Genomic DNA, 27,281 nt, shown 5'->3' on the forward strand with positions numbered 1-27,281 from the left:
ACGCGCTCTGCTGCCGTTCGCAGACTCTCCTCTGTTTCGGCGTTTGTTTTAAACAGGTGGTTCTCTGGAGGTTTGACATTTAGCTGCTCCAGAGAGAAACAAGTGAAAGATAAAGACAATCCGAGTTTGTTTGTTTTACCTGTCTCATGTCTGTACTCCACGCTGTTTGGACTTTCACATAGACCGTCAGAAGCAGTTACGACAAACACATACTCCTGTCCACAGTGCAGGCCGTTTAACTGGCACCATGGAGCTCTGCCATCACACGTCACATTATGGCCATCTCTGCCTAATGCCCTGCCTCTGTAGGACACAGCGTTAAGACTGGCGGTCCAGGACAGAGTGGCGGAGTTGGTGCTACAGTTCACCGTGCTCTGGACGTCAGTTGGTGGGCAGGGAACTATTGAACAGGAGAAAGAGAGGAAAGAGAAAATTGATACATTTGAGTGAGTCAGGTGTCAGTTTTTTAAATGCCTTTTACATCAAGATTTTTGCACCCTATATTATAAAAGCCACTAATTTTTGATATTTTGTACATATACTTTTTGTACATATACATAGACATTTTTACATTTGTATTAAATCATCAGTTAGAATTTAAAACTAAAAGTCATTTTAAAAATGCTAAAAAAATATTGTCATATTCATATGTGAAAGACTACACTTTGAATGTGCATAGACATAGTTTTTTATTAAAGCTAATAGAACTAGATGTTTCAATCCCCCTTAGTAGGAAACTCTTGACAGTATCAGTCTGTGTGGAGTTGTGAAAAAGGAGGGTAAGGTATGTCATTGGGGTCTTCAGGTGGGCACCCTGCTTCATCGACGTTTCGTTGATTGAAGCCCACAACGTTTCCAGAAGGCTCAACAGTGTACCCAGCGTCCCAGGTACACCCCCTCCATGCCATACCCTCCATATCCCTGATTGACTCTGCATGGCAGAGGCGTCCTTCTCCCTGAGTCGGGCCTAAGCCTGACCGCATACCATCTCTACCTTGCTGCCCAGTTGGGGTCCTTACGCTTGATTCAGAGCCAGTTACTGCTTTTTTCGGCAGCACTTGACATGGACTTGATGGCCTGTTGGAGAGATCAACCCTTCACCCCTATTTTCCTCAGAAAACTGGTGGTAGATGTGGCAACAAATCCCCTGCATCCCACCTCTACTGGGAAGATACTGGTCTTCCAGCCGTTTTGGGATGTTTTGTTCTTTTTCCTCTCATAAGCCTCTTCAACCCCATCTTCCCATGGTACTGTTAATTCCATAACATATGCTAACTTTGTTGTTGGAGACTACAGGACCATGTCTGGCCGGAGTGTTGTTGCCACTATTTCTGGGGGAAACACAAGCTTCTTATCAAGGTCCACTTACAATTTCCAATCCCGCGCTGACTGCAGGATGCTTGCATCCTTAGGTGTTGTACTATGCTCTTTATGTTGGCCAGCTGGTACGAAATTTGTGAAGCTGACCTCTCCTGCCGATGTTTGTGGGAGATTGTTTGTTGTAGTTCGTTTCTGTTCCAGTATTGATGCCAGTTCTCTGAGTGCTTGGTTATGCCGCCAAGTATAGCGTCCTTGGGTGAGACTTGTAGTACACCCTGATAGAATGTGCCTTAGGGATGCAGGTACTTGACACAGGGAACAGGCGGGATCTTCTCCATACCACTCTATCAGATTTTGAGGGGAGGGTAGCAGGTCACGCGTGCCTGGCAAATCCGCCGTTATAATAGGAATCCGCTTTAGAACAAGCGCGCCTGCTCTTAAAGGGAATGTGAGATGACGCTCTGATTGGTTTATTTCACGTTACGCCCAAACCACACCTATGAATAATGAAGCTCTTCAGACCAACCCATTTTAGATTTGCGCCTGGCGCAAGAGTCATTTATCCCGCCGGGAAAATAGCAACAGCGCCAAGACCCGCCCACAAAGTTACTTGCGCTTTGCGCTTTGACACTTGCGTTTCAGATAGTTAAAATAGGGCCCATTATGTTTAATTATGTTTCAGTTGTGTTTGATTATTGGTTATTGAGTTCCTTATTTACGCCTGAGTGATCCTCCCTGTGTCCTTTGCGAAGTCTTGTCACACTGTAAGCGTACATCTCTGAGCATTCTTCCCTGTTTTAGTATTCTGTGTTTCCCAGGACTCTTGACCCTTGCCTGCTTCCTGGACTGTTTATGAACCTGTGCTGCCTGCCTCGACCTAAGCCTGTTATCACCACGAGTTACTGGATTGCCCCTTGTTTAACTGTATGCCGGAGTTTATGTCTGCTTGTGTGTGAGTTGAAATAAAGTGCTGCACATGGATCCGACTGCCTCTGTCCGTACGTTACACACTGTGAAAAAAAACCTATTGAAACCAATATTTTAGTATTATTTTTTAATTTTTTGAAATTGAGATTTATACATCACATGAAAGCTGAATAAATTGAGAAAATCTCCTTTAAAGTTGTCCATTTATGTTGGCGATTGTGCTGCATTCACGGTAGGAAATGTACAAAATATCTTCATGGAAAGTGATCTTTACTTAATATCCTAATGATTTTTGGCATAAAAGAAAAATCGATCATTTTGACCCATACAATGTATTGTTGGCTATTGCCACAAAAATACCCGTGCGACATGTGACTGGTTTTGTGATCCAGGGTCACATATTAGAATTTTAGTACTTATTTTATGGATGGATGGATGGATGGATGGATGGATGGATGGATGGATGGATGGATGGATGGATGGATGGATGGATGGATGGATGGATGGATGGATGGATGGATGGATGGATGGATGGATGGATGGATGGATGGATGGATGGATGGATGGATAGATAGATAGATAGATAGATAGATAGATAGATAGATAGATAGATAGATAGATAGATAGATAGATAGATAGATAACTGGATGAAGCTTCCCCAGACCCACTCTCAGTTACGACTGAGAAGGGTCTGGTGTCAACCAGGCTACTGGTTCATAAGAATCCTTCAAAAGAACAATGTGTTGTAAATCAGACACCCCTCACCTGTGCGCAGGGTCACGCTCTGACTCTCCAGGCTGGAGCAGTTGCTGTCTACAGCCATCAAGCTGATGGAGTACACACTGCTACAGTGCAGGTCAAGCATGCTGCATGTCGTGGTGTTGGAGGAACAACTGGTACGGTGCCCACTTTCACCCACAGCCACAGCAACATAGGACTGAGCACCATGGCTTGCAAGCCATGATACGTCCACTGAGCTGTTGCCACAGGTCCGTTGAGCCGTCACATTAGTAGGCACACATGGCACTAGCGGGGCAGGGTAGAAAGCATTAGAATAACACTCAAATGGCACACTGAAGTCAAATGACAATATGAAACTAATGTTTTGAGAGTGTACCAGTGCCTCACCTTCTCTAATCACTAAAGGTTCACTGAGCATGCTCAGACAGGAGCCGTTGTACGACCTGACCTGCACAGAGTACGCATCACCGCACTGAAGATTGCTCACGTTACAGGCAGGCATGGTGGAGTTACAGTAAACCAGTCCTCCAGTGCTCGTGGAGACCACAGTGGCAATATAACCTTCAGCAGCTTCTGTCCTGTCCCAGCTCATTGAGAGAACCCCTGAGAGGCACTGTACCTCACCCCGAACATGTGTTGGACCACACGGCACTGTGGAGAGATCATTTTAGCTTTATTATCTGGTATGGAAGGAGTTTGAAAGTTCTTCAGATATCTGGCCAGAGAAGGTATTTGGTTAAGTAAAGTTAATTTAATGTTATTAATTAAAAAAAATAAGTTTTGAGGGTGCTTGTCCATGCACAGTTTCACAATGCTGGGGGTCAGGGGTTTCCACTGTCCTGCAGAGTTTAGCTCCAAAACTGATCAAACTTGTCTGCCTTTATCTTTCTAGATATTCTGAAGACTTTGATTAGTTTGTTCCAGTATGTTTGATTTGGGTTGGAGCTAAACTCACTGCTGACCAGTCTTGCTACCTTAGGGACTTTTTCACCAGATTATTGACTTTTTAGACTCCTTTAGTGACCTTTTTTTTAAAGCGACTAATGACAAATCTAGTGACTTATTGGACTGCTGGTTAACATATTCATATTCATTCCGTTGTCTGATAGAACGTTGTTCTAACGTTTAACACCTTGGGATCTGTTTTTTTACGTTTTAACGATTTTTTTTTAAATGTTTTTGAAAGTTTATTCTGCTTACCAAGGCTGCAATTATTAGATCAAAATGACAGTAAAACAACAATATTGTGAAATATTATTGTCATTTTAAAGAACTGTTGTTATGTAAATATATTGTCACCATTATGTTCACTTTAGCTTTAGTTTCATTTTCTTGGACTTTTAGTTTGTTTCTCTTCAATTATCTGTTTCCTTTGTTCTAATTTCCCGCCACTAATCAGTTTTCGTGGACATTCATTTAACAAGCACACCAGTCTGTATTTAGTTCATTATCACTGTGTATTTAAGTTCCTCTTTGCATTCAGTTCTTTGTCCGGTATTGTTTGTCCTTGCACACTGTTTCATTTGTGTTTCATCACTTGGACTATAAACTACATTTATATTGGAATTACTTTGTCTCATTTATTCATCCCTTAGAGTGAATGTGACAAATACAGTATATTGAAAAAATATTATTTATTCCTGTAGCCTAAACAAAGCTGAATTTTCAGCATCATTACTCTTCAGTCTTCGGTGTCACAAGGTCCTTCAGAGAGCATGCTGATTTGATGCTCAAAAAACATTTCTGATTGCTATCAATGTTAAAGAGTTGTGCTACTTTATATTTTTGTAGATTTTTTGGGGGGGTTACACTTTATTTTAAGGTGTCATTGTTACAGTGTAATTATATATTTAAGTACTGAGTGATATATATTAACTACATGTACCTACTATAGTGTCAGGGTAGGATTAGGGTTGGTTGAGGGTTAGTTGCATGTAATTATGCATAATTTACTGTTATTAATATGGTAAGTACATGTAACAAGGACACTGTAAAATAAAATGTTACCTTTTTTTTCAAGATTCTTTGATGAATAGACTGTTTAAAAGAATAGCACTGGAATTACTTCTGATTGTACAACCTTATGTGCAGTATAATAAGGTAATATAATAACCTTATGTGCAGTATAATAAGGTAATATAATAACCTTATGTGCAGTATAATAAGCTACGTTTTTTATGCTGCCATCGTGCAGTATAATTTACTTTTGTTTACATTTATTTAAAGCTTATTCACGTCAAAAACAATATGAATTAAAAAAATAACCAATTAAGTTAAAAATAATGATGCGCACAGATAAATCATTAATAATAAACAGTTGAGAAAGAACACCGTCTAGAAACCAACAGCAGAGACTGGTGACCTCCGGTGATTTTATTTGTTATAAGTGTGAATGCACCTTGAAAACCCTATAACAGAAGCGAAGAGCACTAAACCTCCCTTACCAGACTTCATTTGTATGGCTTGGGAAGGCATACTGGGACAGATTCCATCATGGTGAATGACACTAACGGCGTAAGCTTGGCCGCACTTCAGGTTGGGGATACGGCAGCTGCTGGCAGTGGTGCTGCAGCTGAGAAGACCACCGACCTGGTCCTCCATGGTGGCAGTGAAGGATATCATATCCCGAGATCCGAGCCAGCTCACCAACGCCTGGTTCTCTTGACAGTCCAGCAGAGCTTGTACATCCCCAGGGGGGCAGGGAGCTGAAAGAGGGGGCAAGGAGTTGGTTATGAGATGTCAGACGTCACGATAATTACACTCTTGTATATCTGCATGTGTGTACCTGTTTCTACACTGATGGTGGAGCTTAAGGAGCTGTTGCATATGAAGTTGGATGCGATCACAAAAGCACTGTACATGGTTCCACAGCTAAGCCCAGTTATCTGGCAATTTGGATCCATTGATATACAAGTGTGAACAGTCCCGAACTGATCCACCACCGTGGCAATGTATACGAAAGCACCTAAGGAGGCCTGCCATCTCAAACTGATGGAATTTGAGCTGCAGTCCATCACTGCGGTCACATTTTGAGGTACGCAGGGGGCTGGATAAAAAAAAATAAAAAAAAACACAAAAACATAAACAACAGCATAAGAATATTTAAAGCATGTGGAAATTGTCACATAAACAGCAAATTTTTCCACATTCAGGTTTGCTTGCATTTCTTTGGAGGACAGGGTTGCGGGAGAAGGTATGTGGTTGAAATTATGGAGGGCAGTCTAATTCAGTGACTAAGTTTGGTGCAAGTTGGCAAAATGTAATTTATAGCTTCCAAGAACCACTTGTCGTATTGATTCTTTAATGTAAAACCAGGGACCTTCTTGATGTGAGGTCGCAGTGATATCCACTGAGCCACTGTATCACCTATTTCACTAATTCATTATTTTTTGTTTTGCTCTGATAGACTAATTGTGTGCATGTGCTCATATTGTTTGTCCACCAGGGGGCGATGTCACTTACGTGTATGGCCTACTTCTCCCAGAGACAGAACACTGGAGCACTCATCGTCAGCAGCGGTGATTATCATGGTGAGACTCTCCCCACAGTGAATGCCAGGGATTGTGCAGTTGTGTGTCACTGAGCTACACATATAGTGGCTCTGGTTATCAATGTTACCAAAAGCCTCTACTATGTAACTCGTTGCTCCCTCTGCACCTTCCCAGCTGCTGGTCAGAAGGCCTGTCTGACAGTTTGTTGATGACTGCATGTTCCTTGTTGGACAGGGTGCTGAGGAGTGAGATTAAAGTTAAATAAGTGTTATAATGTGAGTTTAGTCAAGCCTAAAGTCAAGATTTAGGCTTACTTAAGCCTACAGTCAAGATAAACATTTACAATTTGACAGAAAATATTTATTGTTACCGGTTCGTATTTGTATGGATGAACTGGTTGCGGTGGTACACTGCTCTCCAACCAACGATGATAGACCAGAGACTGTGAAGGTGTAAAGGAGTCCACATGTGGTGTCGGTAAAGAAGCAGGATGTGTCTCTGGTCATACATTCCATTATTTTGTTGTTGGAGTCAACGGCCCTCGCAAGGTAGTAAGCTGAGTAATTATTTGGAGTCCAGGAAAAAACAATGACATTGCTGCTGCACTCCCGGTATAGCATCAGATTGGATGGGGAGCAGGGAACTGTAGGTGTGCATGGAAAGAAAAGGATAAAAGTTTAGTTAGATAAGCATGAAAGGAAGAACAAATAAAATTGCCAATACAAAGCAAAGTCCTTGGTGTCCTCAATCTTTTAATCTTGTTATTTGAATTTCTATAATGGGTTTCAGTGTATTGTTACTCCAATTCTTGCTGCTCTGAAAAGAGTGATGCATGTAATGTAGACCACAAGACTCAAAAAAGAAGATGTTCTCTAGGGAGAACACCACTCTGAGATCACACAACACCTGGGATAGCTCTTGTGTGATTTTGAAAAGAGTTCAAAATAACTCTTTTATTTTGAGAGTTAACTGAAAGTCTACTTATACTGCCATTCCTCAAGTTTCAAAATGGGGAACAATGCATAGGCCCAGTGGAATTTTGTCACGTTGAAGGTCAGTTTCTCAGATGCAGAGAATTGAAACTGCACTGAAACCAGAGTACAATTTAGAAGTATTCATTGTATTCTCAGCATTGCCACCAGTGGCACTGTAACATTTTCTCCGTAATTATGACTCAGCAACAGTTTGGTGAAAATTTGTTGGTCTAATATTTTAAATCTAAAAATTTCAATGTATAGTTAAACATTTGTATTGCTAACTTCTTGAAAAATGTAACACCCAGATTAATTGCACAGACATTTGAAGATACCTCTATCGTCCCCTTGAGCACTAGAGTTTGTTGCTTGCATTTGTCTGTCCAATTTTTTTTATATATACACGTCTGAAGAGACGTGATCACTTTATAATGTGAACAGATTTAATTTAGGCTTTTATTCAATTATTCAATTTGATTTAATTTAGATTCTTCAAGAACCAATGAGGTTCGTTCTCATGTTACGAAGCACGTTTGAGCTTCAGCAAGAACCAATGAGGTTCATTCTAGTGTTACGCATCACGTTTGAGCTTCTGCAAGAACCAATGAGGTTCATTCTAGTGTTACGCATCACGTTTGAGCTTCTGCAGGAACCAATAAGGTTCATTCTTGTGTTACACATCACGTTTGAGCTTCTGCAGGAACCAATGAGGTTAATTACTGTGTTACGCGTCACGTTTGAACTTCTGCAAGAACCAAATGAGGTTCATTTGCGTGTTACGCATCACGTTTGAGCTTCTGCATGAACCAATGAGGTTAATTCTCGTGTTACGCAGCTCGTTTAAGCTTCAGCAAGAACCAATGAGGTTAATTCTCGTGTTACGCAGCACGTTTGAGCTTCAGCAAGAACCAATGAGGTTAATTCTCGTGTTACGCAGCACGTTTGAGCTTCAGCAGGAACCAATGAGGTTCATTATTGTGTTACGCATCACGTTTGAGCTTCAGCAAGAACCAATGAGGTTCATTCTCGTGTTACGCAGCACGTTTGAGCTTCAGCAGGAACCAATGAGGTTCATTATTGTTACGCATCACGTTTGAGCTTCTGCAAGAACCAAATGAGGTTCATTCGCGTGTTACGCATCACGTTTGAGCTTCTGCAGGAACCAATGAGGTTCATTATTGTTACGCATCATGTTTGAGCTTCAGCAGGAACCAATGAGGTTCATTATTGTGTTACGCAGCACGTTTCAGCATCTGCAAGAACCAATGAGGTTCATTCTCGTGTTATGCAGCACGTTTGAGCTTCTGCAGGAACCAATGAGGTTCATTATTGTGTTACGCAGCACGTTTGAGCTTCAGCAGGAACCAATGAGGTTCATTCTCGTGTTACGCAGCACGTTTGAGCTTCAGCAAGAACCAATGAGGTTCAATATTGTGTTACGCATCACGTTTGAGCTTCCTCAAGAACCAAATGAGGTTCATTCTCGTGTTACGCAGCACGTTTGAGCTTCAGCAAGAACCAATGAGGTTCATTCTCGTGTTACGCAGCACGTTTGAGCTTCTGCAGGAACCAATGAGGTTCATTATTGTGTTACGCATCACGTTTGAGCTTCCTCAAGAACAAAATGAGGTTCATTCTCGTGTTACGCAGCAAGTTTGAGCTTCTGCAAGAACCAGTGAGGTTCATTCTTGTGTTACGCAGCACGTTTGAGCTTCTGCAAGAACCAATGAGGTTCATTCTCGTGTTACGCAGCACGTTTGAGCTTCAGCAAGAACCAATGAGGTTCATTCTCGTGTTAAGCAGCACGTTTGAGCTTCAGCAGGAACCAATGAGGTTCATTCTCGTGTTACGCAGCACGTTTGAGCTTCTGCAAGAACCAGTGAGGTTCATTCTCGTGTTACACATCACGTTTGAGCTTCAGCAAGAACCAGTGAGGTTCAATCTCGTGTTACACATCACGTTTGAGCTTCTGCAAGAACCAATGAGGTTCCTTCTCGTGTTACGCAGCACGTCTGAGTTTCTGCAAGAACCAATGAGGTTCATTCTCGTGTTACGCAGCACGTTTGAGCTTCAGCAAGAACCAATGAGGTTAATTCTCGTGTTACGCAGCACGTTTGAGCTTCAACAAGAACCAATGAGGTTCATTCTCGTGTTACGCAGCACGTTTGAGCTTCGGCAAGAACCAATGTGGTTTATTCTTGTGTTACACATCACATTTGCGCTTTCTCAAGAACCAATGAGGTTCATTCTAGTGTTACGCAGCACGTTTGAGCTTCACCAAGGACCAATGAGGTTCATTCTCGTGTTACACATCACGTTTGAGCTTCAGCAAGAACCAGTGAGGTTCAATCTCGTGTTACGCATCACGTTTGAGCTTCTGTAGGAACCAATGAGGTTCTTTCTCGTGTTATGCAGCACGTTTGAGCTTCTGCAAGAACCAATGAGGTTCAATCTCGTGTTACGCATCACGTTTGAGCTTCTGCAAGAACCAATGAGGTTCAATCTCGTGTTACGCATCACGTTTGAGCTTCTGCAAGAACCAATGAGGTTACTTCTCATGTTACACATCACGTTTGAGCTTCAGCAAGAACCAGTGAGGTTCAATCTCGTGTTACACATAACGTTTGAGCTTCTGCAAGAACCAATGAGGTTCATTCTCGTGTTACGCAGCACGTCTGAGCTTCTGCAAGAACCAATGAGGTTCATTCTCATGTTACGCAGCACGTTTGAGCTTCAGCAAGAACCAATGAGGTTAATTCTCGTGTTACGCAGCACGTTTGAGCTTCAGCAAGAACCAATGAGGTTAATTCTCGTGTTACGCAGCACGTTTGAGCTTCAGCAAGAACCAATGAGGTTCATTCTCGTGTTAGGCAGCACGTTTGAGCTTCTGCAAGAACTAATGAGGTTCATTCTCGTGTTACGCAGCACGTTTGAGCTTCTGCAAGAACCATTGAGGTTCATTCTCATGTTACGCAGCACGCTTGAGCTTCGGCAAGAACCAATGTGGTTCATTCTCATGTTACGCAGCACGTTTGAGCTTCAGCAAAAACCAATGAGGTTCATTCTCGTGTTACGCAGCACGTTTGAGCTTCAGCAAGAACCAATGAGGTTCATTCTCGTGTTACGCAGCTCGTTTGAGCTTCAGCAAGAACCAATGAGGTTCATTCTCATGTTACGCAGCACGTTCGAGCTTCAGCAAGAACCAATGAGGTTCATTCTCCTGTTACACAGATTGTTTGAGCTTCAGCAAGAACCAATGAGGTTCATTCTCGTGTTACACATCACGTTTGAGCTTCCTCAAGAACCAATGAGGTTCATTCTAGTGTTACGCAGCACGTTTGAGCTTCACCAAGAACCAATGAGGTTCATTCTCGTGTTACACATCACGTTTGAGCTTCAGCAAGAACCAGTGAGGTTCAATCTCATGTTACGCATCACGTTTGAGCTTCTGCTAGAACCAATGAGGTTCTTTCTCGTGTTATGCAGCACGTTTGAGCTTCTGCAAGAACCAATGAGGTTCAATCTCGTGTTACGCATCACATTTGAGCTTCTGCAAGAACCAATGAGGTTCAAGCTCGTGTTACGCATCACGTTTGAGCTTCTGCAAGAACCAATGAGGTTCCTTCTCATGTTACACATCACGTTTGAGCTTCAGCAAGAACCAGTGAGGTTCAATCTCGTGTTACACATCACGTTTGAGCTTCTGCAAGAACCAATGAGGTTCCTTCTCGTGTTACGCAGCACATCTGAGCTTCTGCAAGAACCAATGAGGTTCATTCTCGTGTTACGCATCACGTTTGTGCTTCTGCAAGAACCAATGAGGTTCCTTCTCATGTTACACATCACGTTTGAGCTTCTGCAAGAACCAAATGAGGTTCATTCGCGTGTTATGCAGCACGTTTGAGCTTCAGCAAGAACCAATGAGGTTAATTCTTGTGTTACGTAGCACGTTTGAGCTTCAGCAGGAACCAATGAGGTTCATTATTGTGTTACACAGCACGTTTCAGCATCTGCAAGAACCAATGAGGTTCATTCTTGTGTTACGCAGCACGTTTGAGCTTCTGCAGGAACCAATGAGGTTCATTATTGTGTTACGCATCACGTTTGAGCTTCCTCAAGAACCAAATGAGGTTCATTCTCGTGTTAAGCAGCACGTTTGAGCTTCAGCAGGAACCAATGAGGTTCATTCTCGTGTTACGCAGCACGTTTGAGCTTCAGCAAGAACCAATGAGGTTCATTATTGTGTTACGCATCACGTTTGAGCTTCCTCAAGAACCAAATGAGGTTCATTCTCGTGTTACGCAGCACGTTTGAGCTTCAGCAAGAACCAATGAGGTTCATTCTCGTGTTACGCAGCACGTTTGAGCTTCTGCAAGAACCAATGAGGTTCATTCTCATGTTACGCAGCACGTTTGAGCTTCTGCAGGAACCAATGAGGTTCATTATTGTGTTACGCATCACGTTTGAGCTTCCTCAAGAACCAAATGAGGTTCATTCTCGTGTTACGCAGCACGTTTGAGCTTCTGCAAGAACCAATGAGGTTCATTCTCGTGTTACGCAGCACGTTTGAGCTTCAGCAAGAACCAATGAGGTTCATTCTCGTGTTAAGCAGCACGTTTGAGCTTCAGCAGGAACCAATGGGGTTCATTCTCGTGTTACGCAGCACGTTTGAGCTTCTGCAAGAACCAGTGAGGTTCATTCTCGTGTTACACATCACGTTTGAGCTTCTGCAAGAACCAATGAGGTTCCTTCTCATGTTATGCAGCACGTTTGAGCTTCTGCAAGAACCAATGAGGTTAATTCTCATGTTATGTAGCACGTTTGAGCTTCAGCAAGAACAAATGAAGTTAATTCTCGTGTTACGCAGCACGTTTGAGCTTCAGCAAGAACCAATGAGGTTAATTCTCGTGTTACGCAGCACGTTTGAGCTTCAGCAAGAACCAATGAGGTTCATTCTCGTGTTACGCAGCACGTTTGAGCTTCTGCAAGAACTAATGAGGTTCATTCTCGTGTTACGCAGCACGTCTGAGTTTCTGCAAGAACCAATGAGGTTCATTCTCGTGTTACGCATCACGTTTGAGCTTCTGCAAGAACCAATGAGGTTCCTTCTCATGTTATGCAGCACGTTTGAGCTTCAGCAAGAACCAATGAGGTTCCTTCTCATGTTATGTAGCACGTTTGAGCTTCAGCAAGAACCAATGAGGTTAATTCTCATGTTACGCAGCACGTTTGAGCTTCAGCAAGAACCAATGAGGTTCATTCTCGTGTTACGCAGCACGTTTGAGCTTCAGCAGGAACCAATGTGGTTCATTCTTTTGTTACGCAGCACGTTTGAGCTTCAGCAAGAACCAATGAGGTTCATTCTTTTGTTACGCAGCACGTTTGAGCTTCAGCAAGAACCAATGTGGTTCATTCTCGTGTTACGCAGCACGTTTGAGCTTCAGCAAGAACCAATGAGGTTCATTCTCGTGTTACGCAGCTCGTTTGAGCTTCTACAAGAACCAATGAGGTTCATTCTCGTGTTACGCAGCTCGTTTGAGCTTCAGCAAGAACCAATGAGGTTCATTCTCGTGTTACGCAGCTCGTTTGAGCTTCTACAAGAACCAATGAGGTTCATTCTCGTGTTACGCAGCTCGTTTGAGCTTCAGCAAGAACCAATGAGGTTCATTCTCATGTTACGCAGCACGTTCGAGCTTCAGCAAGAACCAGTGAGGTTCAATCTCATGTTACGCATCACGTTTGAGCTTCTGCAAGAACCAATGAGGTTCTTTCTCGTGTTATGCAGCACGTTTGAGCTTCTGCAAGAACCAATGAGGTTCAATCTCGTGTTACGCATCACGTTTGAGCTTCTGCAAGAACCAATGAGGTTCAATCTCGTGTTACGCATCACGTTTGAGCTTCTGCAAGAACCAATGAGGTTTCTTCTCATGTTACACATCACGTTTGAGCTTCAGCAAGAACCAGTGAGGTTCAATCTCGTGTTACACATCACATTTGAGCTTCTGCAAGAACCAATGAGGTTCCTTCTCGTGTTACGCAGCACGTCTGAGCTTCTGCAAGAACCAATGAGGTTCATTCTCGTGTTACGCATCACGTTTGAGCTTCTGCAAGAACCAGTGAGGTTCATTCTCGTGTTACGCAGCACGTCTGAGCTTCTGCAAGAACCAATGAGGTTCATTCTCGTGTTACGCATCACGTTTGAGCTTCTGCAAGAACCAATGAGGTTCCTTCTCATGTTATGCAGCACGTTTGAGCTTCAGCAAGAACCAATGAGGTTCCTTCTCATGTTATGTAGCACGTTTGAGCTTCAGCAAGAACCAATGAGGTTAATTCTCGTGCTACGCAGCACGTTTGAGCTTCAGCAAGAACCAATGAGGTTAATTCTCGTGTTACGCAGCACGTTTGAGCTTCAGCAAGAACCAATGAGGTTCATTCTTTTGTTACACAGCACGTTTGAGCTTCAGCAAGAGCCAGTGAGGTTCATTCTCGTGTTACACATCACGTTTGAGCTTCAGCAAGAACCAATGAGGTTCATTCTCGTGTTACGCAGCACGTTTGAGCTTCCTCAAGAACCAATTAGGTTCATTCTAGTGTTACGCAGCACGTTTGAGCTTCACCAAGAACCAATGAGGTTCATTCTCGTGTTACACATCACGTTTGAGGTTCAGCAAGAACCAGTGAGGTTCAATCTCGTGTTACGCATCACGTTTGAGCTTCTGCAAGAACCAATGAGGTTCTTTCTCGTGTTATGCAGCACGTTTGAGCTTCTGCAAGAAGCAATGAGGTTCAATCTCGTGTTACGCATCACGTTTGAGCTTCTGCAGGAACCAATGAGGTTCAATCTCGTGTTACGCATCACGTTTGAGCTTCTGCAAGAACCAATGAGGTTCCTTCTCATGTTACACATCACGTTTGAGCTTAAGCAAGAACCAGTGAGGTTTAATCTAGTGTTACACATCACGTTTGAGCTTCTGCAAGAACCAATGAGGTTCCTTCTCGTGTTACGCAGCACGCCTGAGCTTCTGCAAGAACCAATGAGGTTCAATCTCGTGTTACGCATCACGTTTGAGCTTCTGCAAGAACCAATGAGGTTCCTTCTCATGTTATGCAGCACGATTGAGCTTCTGCAAGAACCAATGAGGTTTATTCTCGTTTTACGCAGCACGTTTGAGCTTCAGCAAAAACCAATGAGGTTCATTCTCGTGTTACGCAGCACGTTTGAGCTTCAGCAAGAACCAATGAGGTTCATTCTCGTGTTACGCAGCTCGTTTGAGCTTCAGCAAGAACCAATGAGGTTCATTCTCGTGTTACGCAGCACGTTTGAGCTTCAGCAAGAACCAATGTGGTTCATTCTCATGTTACGCAGCACGTTTGAGCTTCAGCAAAAACCAATGAGGTTCATTCTCGTGTTACGCAGCACGTTTGAGCTTCAGCAAGAACCAATGAGGTTCATTCTCGTGTTGCGCAGCTCGTTTGAGCTTCAGCAAGAACCAGTGAGGTTCATTCTCATGTTACGCAGCACGTTCGAGCTTCAGCAAGAACCAATAAGGTTCATTCTCCTGTTACGCAGATCGTTTGAGCTTCAGCAAGAACCAATGAGGTTCATTCTCGTGTTACGCAGCTCGTTTGAGCTTCTACAAGAACCAATGAGGTTCATTCTCGTGTTACGCAGCTCGTTTGAGCTTCTACAAGAACCATTGAGGTTCATTCTCGTGTTACGCAGATCGTTTGAGCTTCAGCAAGAACCTATGAGGTTCATTCTCGTGTTACGCAGCTCGTTTGAGCTTCAGCAAGAACCAATGAGGTTCATTCTCATGTTACGCAGCACGTTCGAGTTTCAGCAAGAACCAATGAGGTTCATTCTCCTGTTACGCAGATCGTTTGAGCTTCAGCAAGAACCAATGAGGTTTATTCTCGTGTTACGCAGCTCGTTTGAGCTTCAGCAAGAACCAATGAGGTTCATTATCATGTTACGCAGCTCGTTTGAGCTTCAGCAAGAACCAATGAGGTTCATTCTCATGTTACGCAGCACGTTCGAGCTTCAGCAAGAACCAATGAGGTTCATTCTCCTGTTACGCAGATCGTTTGAGCTTCAGCAAGAACCAATGAGGTTCATTCTCGTGTTACGCAGCACGTTTGAGCTTCCATAAGAGTTTTTTTTTCTTGAATGTCAAGCAAGTTGAGCTTTTGCTCATGTTTAATGATCAATGTTTAAATGTGAATAAAAACCTAAATTAAATCGATTCATCATATAAAAGTGATCAAGTCTCTTCAGAAAATTTTGACTAATCCACTCAATTCATATGGATTAGTTTTACGATCTCTTTATGAACTTTTTGAAGCTTCAAAATGGTAGTTGCGTAGCTGTCAGTGGAGGGACAGAAAGCTCTCAGATTTGATCACAAATATCTTAATTTGTGTTCCAAAGATAACCAAAAGTCTTACGAGTTTCGACAAAATGTTCATATTTGTGTGAACTATCCCTTTAAAGTGGATTATCAACACACTATCAACGACTTCTCAGATGATGTGCCACATTCACGACCTCACAATCAAGATAAATGGCAATAAGCATCATATCTTTCATGTAACAAATACAGCTCTATTGAATGAAGAGCAATTTCTCGCTTCCCACCCAAACTGTGACCCGGCTCTTTGTCTAACAGCAGAAATCTATCTGAAATGGGTCAGCATAACAAAATAACACTTGCTGTTATGAGACTATTCAAAAACAATGCAGCAGAGACAATGCTACCTCCAGGGAAAGTGTGACTTCTCTATACTGGATCGGGTGTCTTTAAACATCATGGATGAATAGAGGGCATTGACAATGAGAAGTGCAGTATAGATATGCAGGATGCACAACACAATGCTGGCAAAATGCTGATTCTTGTTCAGATTAGTTCCCTTAATGCCACCAGTAAGTTTATGAAAGATGAATGAGAGGAAAAGAGGTTGGAGATTTTTTTTGTTCCATCATCTCACCTGTTTGAAAGTAAGTGGTGGCATCGCCGGTGCTCTCACAGTTATTTGACAGGGCTGTGGCATATACTGTATAGTTCTCCCCACATGTTAGATTTCTGATTTGACACTTTGTACTGTCTGAGGTGCAGGACAGAATTGCACCACTCTGGCTTATGGCAGTGGCACGGTAGGCAGTGGCTCCAAACACAGCTGTCCAGGAGATCACAGCAGATTTGTTAGCACAGCTGTAGTCCACAGAGACTGATGTCACTGGACCCAAAGCTGGCAGAGAGAGAAAGAGAGAGAGAGAGACGTGTGAAAAAGCTTCTGAATTAATGGACAAAACTGATATTGAAGAGAGTTAACAATTTTCCATAATTAACAGGCTTTATTTATTTATTCAAAGCATAGCACTCTTACAGTTCCCCATGGTTTCATCTCATCACACTACCATTTCAAGCTTAACTTGATTTACCCAAGTAGGGCAAGTTTGTGGATCGACATCTTTGTTAGTCCTGGAACAACATCGCTATCAAATGATGATTTAAAGATAATGGCTAGGTTTAGGGCTGGGGTTGGGCCTTGAACAGCATTCTAATCAACCAACCAGGGCTGCGTTTCCAAAAGCATCGTAAGCCTTAGTACATTGTAAAAACGATCATACGACTGATCTTAATATTACGGTCTGTTTCCCAAAAGCATCGTAACTTAAGTAGCACTTGAAAATCATCGTAGATCTACGAGTGCTCTGGAGTAATCGTAAATCCTTGAGGTATGAGGTCACCTGCAGGACAACTGGCAAATTACACCTTTAACTTTATTCAAGTGCAATGTGATTATAAGGTTTTGATTGTACTTTACTTTATTACTTTTTTTTTTTTTTTTTTTTTAATGAATAAATTAAATAATTAAATAGGGCAGAAACCAAAAAAAAAAAAAAAAAAAAAAAATAGAAATATTAAATCTAATAATTTGAATCTAAATTAATTTAATGAAAAAAAAAATGTTATATGTTTCAAAGTAAAAAATAGGGATGAACTAAAAAAAAAATCTGTATATGTCTTGCTGACATGCAAGAAAACCAGCCATGTATTGGACATTTCTTGGTTGGCCATCATGTGGTCCATGTCATCTTTGTCTTCCTCCTCTTCCTCCCTGTTAAGTTGTCCTTACTTTTGTAGCAATATCCTCCCAGATTTTTTGTTTTTGTTTATTTGTATGACTGCCCTTAAACCTGCTGAAAATAATATGTTTGTACAGCTCCACCTCCTCTAAAATGACATTAATTTCCTCTTTTTGAAAAAGGTATTTTCTTTATCTTTTTGGTTCAGCTATTTTGCTGGTGTCTCCATCTGTAGTTTTGTGCTTTTATAGATTATTGGCCTCGTAGAAAATGCACATCAGATGAAAACAGTTAGATTAAACATTTCAAAATACAAGTGTGTGCTACAATTACCAGCCATTCTACAAGGTGACATTTCATGTGTCACGAACGAACACGAACGTTCGTAAAGTCGCTCGTAGAAATTGCATGTTTCGAGTGGGAATCACTTGTTTTGGTGGACTTTCCATGTCCCACAATGATTAAAAATTGAGTCAGTAGAGTAGACATTCTTTAGTGGCTGTTCAAACGCAAGAGTCTACACTATGAAAGCAATCAGGTTGAATGTGTTTTCACGACAAAAACGCATTTTAATACCAGGTGTAAACAAGATTATGGTTCTTGTTATCCTGTCATCTCCTTCTGATTCAGGGGTAGGTTAGGATTATAATTTTGGTAGGAATATTGTCCCTGACCAAGAAAAGGATGCGCTATTTGGAAAATCACTATTACCATTACCTGTACACTATTTCCATTATCAAGAGCATCTAGAACATGGGTGCCCAATGCTGCTCCTGCCGATCGACTGTCCTGCACAGTTCATCTCCAACCCTAATCAAACACACCTGCCTTTAATTTTAAAGTGACCCTGAAGACATTAATTGGTTGCTTTAGGTGTGTTTGATTAGGGTTGGAGATGAACTGTGCAGAACAGTCGATCGGCAGGAGCAAGATTGGGCACCCCTGATCTAGAGTACCATCAGATCTAAAAAAGTGATAACTATAAATGTCTTATATAAATAATAATACAAACGAAAAATGCTTTGCTTACTGTTTGTTGTATAGTTGACCTGCTTGGGTTCTCCAGCTTCCAAGAAAGGATTAAGTGAAGACACTGAGATTTGGTATGAAGAACAGGGTAAAATATTCTGCACATCCAATGTGATGCCAAACACATTGTTTGAGTTTATTATAGTGTTTTGTGAATTCCAATTTTTGACCGTAACTTGGTAGACTAGAACTTTGTCTACAGGTTGCCAACTGATGCGGGCAGACTGGGTCCCCGTCTGTTGGACTGTGATCACTGCTGGAGGCTGTATCACTGAGAGTCAAGATATCAGTGGGGTTAGGGAGTAGTGAGGTAATGATACTGTAGCGTTTGATTTGATTTTTTCACAGACTTTCAAAGTGAAGAAGTGGGGTAAGGTTCACTTACATGTAGTGACAGTTCGGACATTGCTTCTTGCTCCTAGACCTCCAGCATTGGATGTGACCACAACACAGTCATATGTAGTTGCCGGTCGAAGATTTCTAACCACTGCACTATTGTTTGTAAAGGAAAAGTTGTACTGTTCCGTGGTCAATGCTGAATTTATCAGCAGAAAGTACTGTTGTGCTGTTTGCACCGAATCCCATTCTAGCCCGATGGCTGTACTTGATATTGCCTTTGAATAGGTTATCTGAGATGTACCCGGTGCTACAGCAGGCACAAAAGGAAAAGAGTGTTGTTATCATATCATCTGCACACAATTTATTGCTGTGTTGTAAAGAAGGCTAAAGAAATCCATATCAAATTATATCTTATCATTGTTAACAATCTTTGTCTATTCATCATGTCGATATTATTTTTCCTGATGATGAATTGTGATTGTTGGCTCACATACATTTAAACATTGAAAAAAAAAATCAGTTTTAACAACAAATTACCTGTCCTTGCTAATTTTGTATCGAGACACACAGGAGTATAAAGCTGAAACCCTTTAAGTGTGACAGTGTACAGTGTCCCCGTCCTTAAACCAAAGACCTCTCTCTTTGACACACTCCCAGGGACTGACGTTACAACTGGACGGGTGCTTGTGTCGTTCGCAACCCGAAGGTCCAAAAAATAATTTGATGCTCCCTGGATTCTGTTCCATTGAACCAACAGTGATGATGCCGTAGGAGAAGTTATAGAAATGATTATGCAATCTGTGAAAAAAAAAGGATCTCTCATAAGAGCCATGTTCTAGTACAAAATCATTCATGTGATCACTAACACTACTGTGACTAATCACTAAAAATATTTTTGTGACATTGATCTTATTAACTGATTTGAAAAGATCAGATGTTCTTCGGAACATAATGCTAAAGAACATGATCTTCAGGTTTAGTAAAAATGTCTTTATATATATATGATGAAGAGTTGATCTCGAAAACATTTTGCACTTTGCACTTATAGCACCCTTTTTGCACGTCTATTTATGGCCTCTGTTGAAGTGTAATAAATGAACAGTTGGAGACCTTTCACCTTTGTGATGCATGTAAAATATTATGAAAATTTCAAATTGTCATGATGATAGGCAAAATAGAAGTGTTTTGTATTTCTTAATACTCTTATACACCTACATTTTTTATAGTTTTACAATGATAAACCCATCCCAAAATCCCCTAGATCTAGTTAACTCGCTCCATTAGAACAACCATATATTTTTTCTATCACTTCTTCATACAATCTTAAATTTAGACCTCATAAAGATCTGAAATGTGAAAGGACCCCTGGACAATTACTTGTCCTGTAATGAAACAAATCTGTTCTAGAAGAGTTAACTTACCTTGTGCCTGAGTGCTCCATATCTGTGCCAAAATAGATTAAAAACAACAAATTGGTAAAATCATTTATAGACATGTAATCCATTTAGTAAAAAGCATTCATATACAAATATTTTAGTTGTACAGAATCATAAATCTACCTGAGTTAGAGTCACCAAAACTACAACACCTAGTATCTCCAGCCCTCTCATCTTTGACAATACCTGAACTATTACAAAAAGTGGTTTACATAGTCAGACACAAATGTTGTTTTGGACTCTTTTGAGCTATAGTGCAGGAACACCTGTGGCCAAAGAGCCAATCAGTAGGGCCCACGGGAGCCCATTCTCTCCAACTTAATTCCCTGAGGAACAGTGAGAAAAGAAGACAGGGAGGGACTGATGGGAAGAACATATAGAGAGAGTGGAAGGGAGATAAAAAAATGTCATCGTCATGTTAGTCAGTTAGTCAGCTTTGGTAAATTGGCAATAAAGTTGATGTGTCTTTTCAAAAACTTTTGTGTGAAAACAAACAATAGTATAAAATTGATTTTATTACTTAAAACTGTTCTGGGATTCAGAACTTCTACAAAAGGTACATAAGACCATCTAACATTAATTTTGTTACACTTTACTTTGTTAATGTTTTAGACATCCTCCTAAGTAAACTTCATGTCATCTATCAGTCATTAGAGTATTAGTAGACTGTCAGTTAAATATCTGCTAATACTTTATTTTAATGCTCCTCAACAGACATTCTACTGACTATAAGTAACCTTGCAACTACAGCAAAGATTTCTGGAAAGTTTGCTTTGGCAGACTGTTTTAATGACATTCACACCCTTTCAGTCTTTTGCTATATTGGACCTTAAAAACTTTTTTGGTCTGTACCTCATATAAAGCTATCATTATGGCTTCAGATATGGAATAATCTTTGTCATGAGACAAATTACCCACTTATATGGTGACTTTAACTCTTTCACCACCAGTATATTTATTTATTTATTTATTTCCCAGCCAGCAACAGTATTTTTGATCATTTTCACAAAACTTTCATGCCACACAGAATGTTTGGTTGTACAGATATCTGAACGTGGAATATATCAAAAGAAATATATCAAAACACAGATGGAGTAGATCGAGTCCATCAACACCCCCAAAGCTTCACAGTCCTGTATGTCGTCCTGGGTCGACATTTCATTCAGTAACATTAGGCAGTTTTGATTTATACTGTATGTTGTTGAATGTTTGATGTTTGCATTATTTTACATGTACGTAAGCAATGCTTCTACCACTTGTTTCTGTGGGAGATTCAGTACCTTTTCAGAAGATGCGTCATAGCACCCCCTATCGTATAACTGTGAAAACATGGATTGCCCGAAAATCACAAAAGCATAGGGTGCTTCTCATTTCTTATTTGTGCATCCTCGTGTCCTTTCCTCACGTCTCAGCTCCACCCCCTGTAGGATGCGAGGGAAGGCTGGAAGGAAAGAAAATGAGGACGGAGGAGTCGAAGGAAAAGCTTATCTGTATCTTGGAAAATTCTTGATCACTCAAGCGTCACTTCACAGCGTCATCAGCTGCGTTCAAATGATATGCTCTTATGTTGTTAAAGTTGGCTACTTAAAAAAAAAATATTAATAATAAAGATAAAGCAAGATGTCCTGTTGATGTATAGTTTATTTAAACTGCAAAGGTAAAGCATAAATGAAAATTATTGTGACAGATGTGAAACTAGGATACTGTCACGGAGCACGCTGCTACGCCTCCCTCTGGTCTCACTCCTGAGTTCTAGAACTGCAATTCCCATCACTCCCCTCTGCTCTCATTATTATCCATCCCTGCCTGGTTTCGCTGATCACCTTCATCGCTATCACCTGCGCACCATTATCTACCCTTTATCTGGACTGCTCCTTCCATTGTCCCCTTGCGAAGTCTCGTTTTGCCCCGCAGACAATTCCAAGTGTTTCCCTGGTGTTTCTCCGTGCCCTGTGTTTCCCTGGACCTTAGATCTTTGCCTGGACTCTGGACTCTGTTAATGAACCTTCGCCACCTGCTCTGACCCTTGCCTGTGTATCACTTCGAGTACTGGATTGTCCCTTCATTTATGCCTTCCTGAGTTGAATGTCTGCTTATCTCTGTTTCATCACCTGTGTTAATAAAATACTTCAGATGGATCCGACCGCCTCAGCCTCTTCATCACAGAAGACTTCGCCGACACAGGATCCAGCAGACTTTCATTGTCTCGCTACCGAGGTTTCATCCCAAGCATCTGTGCTGGCCACACACCAACAACAGCTGGTCAAACTAACATCTCTCACCGAGGAGCTTGTGAGATCCTTTCGAGCCTTATCTCCGCAGAACGCGGCCACTAATCAAGCTCAAGCCCCCGCTGTACCTGTTTCTCTGCAACCCAGCCTGAGTACACCTTCAAACAATCCCAGATTATCATTACCCGAAAAGTTTAATGGCTCACCCGCTGCCTGTAAAGGATTTCTGTTGCAGTGCAGCCTATATATCAACCAGCAGACACAGTCTTACCCCACCGACGAGAGCCACGTCTCGTTCGTCTGCTCGTTACTCACCGGAAAGGCGTTGGAGTGGGCTACCGCACTCTGGTCTGGAGGTCAGCTTTCGTTTCCCTCTTATGATGTGTTTATTACCCAATTCAGAGAGGTGTTCGAACATCTTGCGGGAGGAAAGGATCCCAGAGAACTTCTTCTCTCATTACGTCAAGGGAGCTCCACCGCAGCAGATTACACACTGTCCTTCCGGACACTTGCTGCGCAAACGGGCTGGAGGGATGAACCGCTCAAGCTCCTGTACCGAAAGGGTCTTAATACAGATCTACAGGGAGAGATGGTGTGCCGAGACGATGGGAAATCCCTCAGTGAAATCATGCAGCTCGCCATTCGTCTCGACAATCTCATCCACGCTCGACGCACACCTTTCAAGTTCAGTCTCTTCAAGAATTCCTCCGCCAGCGCTGAGCCCGAACCCATGCAGATCGGTTACACCCGCCTCACCACCACAGACCGTGAGAGAAGAAGGCGGAATAATCTGTGTCTGTACTGTGCGCAAGCCGGTCACCTGAGGGCTTCCTGTCCTGTGAGACCCACATCCAGAGACCCTACTGCGGTGAGTCCTTGTGTTCATTCTTGTAATTCTCTAACTTTAGAGATCTATTTAAACTTTTGTGGGGAAACTTTTAAAATAAGGGCTTTGATTGACTCAGGAGCCGCTAGGAATTTTATTGATCTTGCCTTTGCCAAATCTCATCGCCTTTCTCTCATCTCTTGTGAATCCCGTGTGGCAGTGGCAGCACTAGACGGGCGCCCCCTGGGGACAGGAGAAGTACAGTACACCATGCAACCCCTCACTCTCAACATAGGCTCGCAAAACCCGGACACCATTCAGTTATTCACTATCAACTCGCCCCTTCATCTGGGGCCTCATGTACAAAGACTTGCGTTGAATTCATACTAAAACATTGCGTAAGGACAAAGCTGTAAATGTGCGTACGCACAAAAAAATCCAGATGTATGAATCTCTGCGTACGAAGGATCCCACGCATATTCTCTTTGCACATCCCAATTAACGTAAATTTGAGCGCACATGCACGAGCACAACGCCCCACCCAGTCTCCTCCCTTAATTAAACCAATTTAAATATGGTAATGAGTCCACTTTGGCAAAAGAAAACAGTAAGAAAATGACGGCAAGAAATGAAACTTTACAGAAAGTGAATTGGAAGTGCTACTATCGGAGGTAGAAACGAAAAAAAAAAAAAATTGGAAAAGTTTGGAACTTTGTCCTCCGGAATTAATAACAAAAGGAAAAAAATATGAGTGGGAGAGTTTGGCTGATGCCGTCAATGCGGTGGGATCGTCGTACTGTAGAGTAGACTGAGTACAGTTGAGACACTTTTTGCGTTTTGATTTTTCACACAAAAATAGACATTGAAAAGAAGTGAATTTCCACATGACATGCCACATGATTACATTAGCTTGTAGACTAAGATGTTATCAATCAATAATACCCACAAGTAGTTTTTATTTTAAATATAAGGTGCTTTTTGTCTCAACTTTGTCTCAACTGTACCCATGTAGTACACTTGAGACAGTGCATGGTACAGTTGAGAGACCCATTTCTAATGTCGTGAAGGTAACTAACCATTCATGGTAAATGTAAATATAAAAAATAAAGACAAATAGAAAAGAAAATAACAACTGGGCAACATTTTTGTTTATTCATCCATTTATATGCATTCATTTTATTTAAATTAGCACTGGTTAAAATGTATAAAGCAGGAACAAGATATGTAGAATCACACATATCAAATTGTATTTTCATTTGCGTCCTATACTGGCTACATGATTGCTGGCTGAACAACTAAACAGTGTGTTTCCTAATAGAACTCTATCGGGGGTACAGTTGGTACATGTGTGTCTCAACTATACCCCGCTGGCCACCTCGCACATTTCTCTAGATTTTGCAATTACCTTGCATGACACAATACCATGAAATATGCCCGTTTTTAGGGCACAGAATAACGTTTGTGGTGATACCAGTTACGTTTAACAGTCACATAAGGATAATAAGCTAGTCATTGTGGAGAGTGCATGGTGAAGTGAACATCATATCTTAGAAAAAAAAAGTTTTTCCGATTTCTTCGGATCGGAGATGTGTCCGTTGTTCAAATTTCCCACGATCAAAGAGGACACTAATACGCACGTGCACAGCAAAAATACAACTTGTTATTTAAGCAAGTTATTTAAGGTGTCTCAACTGTACACAGTCTACTCTAAATTACCTTAAAAAGAAATGATCTGATATAAAGGTGGACATTAAAACCAAAGCTGCCATAGAATAAGGGCTGTATCATTTTGCATAATATGCTTTTATATGTTCTTACTTAATTGCATAATTGATAGAATATTTTCATAAGGCTCGTGTGACAATATATGTCATTTATTTTATAAATTGCAAATTAATAGCAATGTTTCCCACAGGTGGTGGTGCGATAGACTTGTAGAACAATTCGTTGTGTAATGTTTGCAACTTCACTTCATTGCCTGTAAGAGTCGCCAACGGACAAAAACAGTGAGAAATATACGTACGCCAGACATGAAATTGGCGTGGAGGAACGCACATTCTCGCGTTAATTTCACTGTTAGTACATACGACCGTGAGCGTGAAAGCTGCCGTACGCAAAGTTTTTGTGCGTACGCAAGATTGATACATGAGGCCCCTGGTGATCTTAGGATTTCCCTGGATGGAGAGACACAACCCACAGATTCCCTGGTCTGAGAGGAGGATTTCCCAGTGGTCTCCCTTTTGTCAGATCAATTGCATGCCCGCTGTCCGAGGTTCTGAAGCAAGCCACAGTATACCCACTGTCCAAGGTCCTGAATCAAGCCACACCTTACCCAAGGAATTGAATCTCCAAGAAATACCTGCAGCTTATCATGATCTAGCCCTGGCATTCAGCGAGAGTGAGGCTTCGCGAGCTGGCGACTGTGCCATTGAACTCCTGCCTGGGGCCGTGCCACCGCTCGGACGAGTGTACCCACTATCTCAACCTGATGCTGAGGCATGAAACCCTACATCGAGGAGCAGCTTGCCAAGGGCTTCATTACCACCTCTACATCTCCTGCATCTGCCGGTTTCTTTTTCGTAAAGAAGAAGGATGGGGGTCTCCGGCCATGCATTGATTTTCAGGGTCTTAATGAAGTGACTGTGAAGTATCGTTATCCTCTGCCATTAGTCCCAGCTGCTCTGGAGATGCTTTGGACTGCCTGGTACTTCACCAAGCTGGACTTACGGAATGCATACAATGCCACTATGAATATCGGGTAATGCATTTCGGCCTTTTCAATAGTCCATCCGTTTTCCAGGCTTTTGTCAATGAAATTTTCCAAGACATGCTTAATCAGAAAGTCATAGTCTACATTGATGATATCTTGATCTACTCAGAGACCCTCGAAGCGCACGTCAGGGATGTGCGAGCCATCCTCAAACGCTTAATTGATAACCAGTTATATGCCAAGATCCAGAAGTGCGAGTTTCATCTGACCCGAATCGTTTTCCTGGGCTACATCATCGGTGACGAGGGTGTCTTTATGGATGACAGCAAAGTCAAAGCCGTTGTTAACTGGCCTCAACCTACATCTGTGAGGGAGTTACAGCGCTTTCTGGGCTTTGCCAACTTTTATCGCAGATTCATATGTAATTTCAGTCTCATCGTGTGGTCTCGCGAGTGTACTTCGGCTTTTGAACGGCTGAAAGAAAAGTTCACCACAGCTCCCATTCTCCATCACCCAGACCCCGAGAAGGAGTTTATCGTAGAGGTGGATGCTTCGAACACTGGAGTGGGTGCGATCTTGTCTCAACGCCATGGTAGTCCTGCCAAGATGTTGCCCTGTGCCTTCCACTCTCGCAAGCTCAATTCGGCTGAATGCAACTATGATGTGGGCGTGAACTCCTGGCCATGAAGGCAGCCTTTGAGGAGTGGAGGCACTGGTTGGAGGGTACGTGTCAGCCACTGACCAAAGAAATCTGGAATATATCAGGTCCACCAAACGTTTGAATGCTCGTCAAGCTCGCTGGTCCTTGTTCCTTTTTAGATTTATTTTCAAAATCACCTACAGGCCGGGATCCAAGAACGGAAAGGCTGACGCCCTGTCCCGTCAGTTCGACAGTCCCAGCGAACCCTCCAAGCCAGAACCCATTCTCCCCTCTACTCTTATTGTGGCACCCGTGCAGTGGGACATCATTTCTGAGGTCACAGCATCCAGCTCCGCCAGAATGCCCAGCGGATCGCCTCTTTGTTCCTTTCGAGCTCCGCAACCGTGTGCTTCAATGGGTTCACTGCACTCCCAGCGCTGGTCACCCAGGTATCTCTGCTACCATCCAGTTAGTTTCCAACCGCTTCTGGTGGCCTACACTTCAACCCGATGTCATAAAATTCATCCATC

General features: G+C 42.1%; 1 protein-coding gene across 1 annotated transcript in view; it reads right to left on the bottom strand.

Annotated features, from left to right (window-relative positions):
* fndc7b (fibronectin type III domain containing 7b) overlaps nucleotides 1–19,001 on the bottom strand; it is a 68,036-nt gene extending 49,035 nt beyond the window's left edge. Inside the window, exons 1-10 of the mRNA XM_081386498.1 lie at nucleotides 18,955–19,001; nucleotides 18,571–18,840; nucleotides 16,439–16,699; nucleotides 6,850–7,122; nucleotides 6,451–6,717; nucleotides 5,774–6,034; nucleotides 5,433–5,693; nucleotides 3,376–3,639; nucleotides 3,013–3,273; nucleotides 140–400 (exon numbers count right to left, since the gene is read on the bottom strand). Of these exons, the coding sequence (XP_081242624.1) occupies nucleotides 140–400; nucleotides 3,013–3,273; nucleotides 3,376–3,639; nucleotides 5,433–5,693; nucleotides 5,774–6,034; nucleotides 6,451–6,717; nucleotides 6,850–7,099 (1,825 nt within the window). The 5' untranslated portion in view covers nucleotides 7,100–7,122; nucleotides 16,439–16,699; nucleotides 18,571–18,840; nucleotides 18,955–19,001. The remainder of the gene's footprint in view (nucleotides 1–139; nucleotides 401–3,012; nucleotides 3,274–3,375; nucleotides 3,640–5,432; nucleotides 5,694–5,773; nucleotides 6,035–6,450; nucleotides 6,718–6,849; nucleotides 7,123–16,438; nucleotides 16,700–18,570; nucleotides 18,841–18,954) is intronic.
* Between the last annotated feature and the right edge of the window lie 8,280 nt (nucleotides 19,002–27,281).

The sequence above is a fragment of the Scardinius erythrophthalmus genome, assembly GCF_964197995.2.
Source record: "Scardinius erythrophthalmus genome assembly, chromosome: 15".
In the NCBI taxonomy this organism is placed as follows: Eukaryota; Metazoa; Chordata; class Actinopteri; order Cypriniformes; family Leuciscidae; genus Scardinius; species Scardinius erythrophthalmus.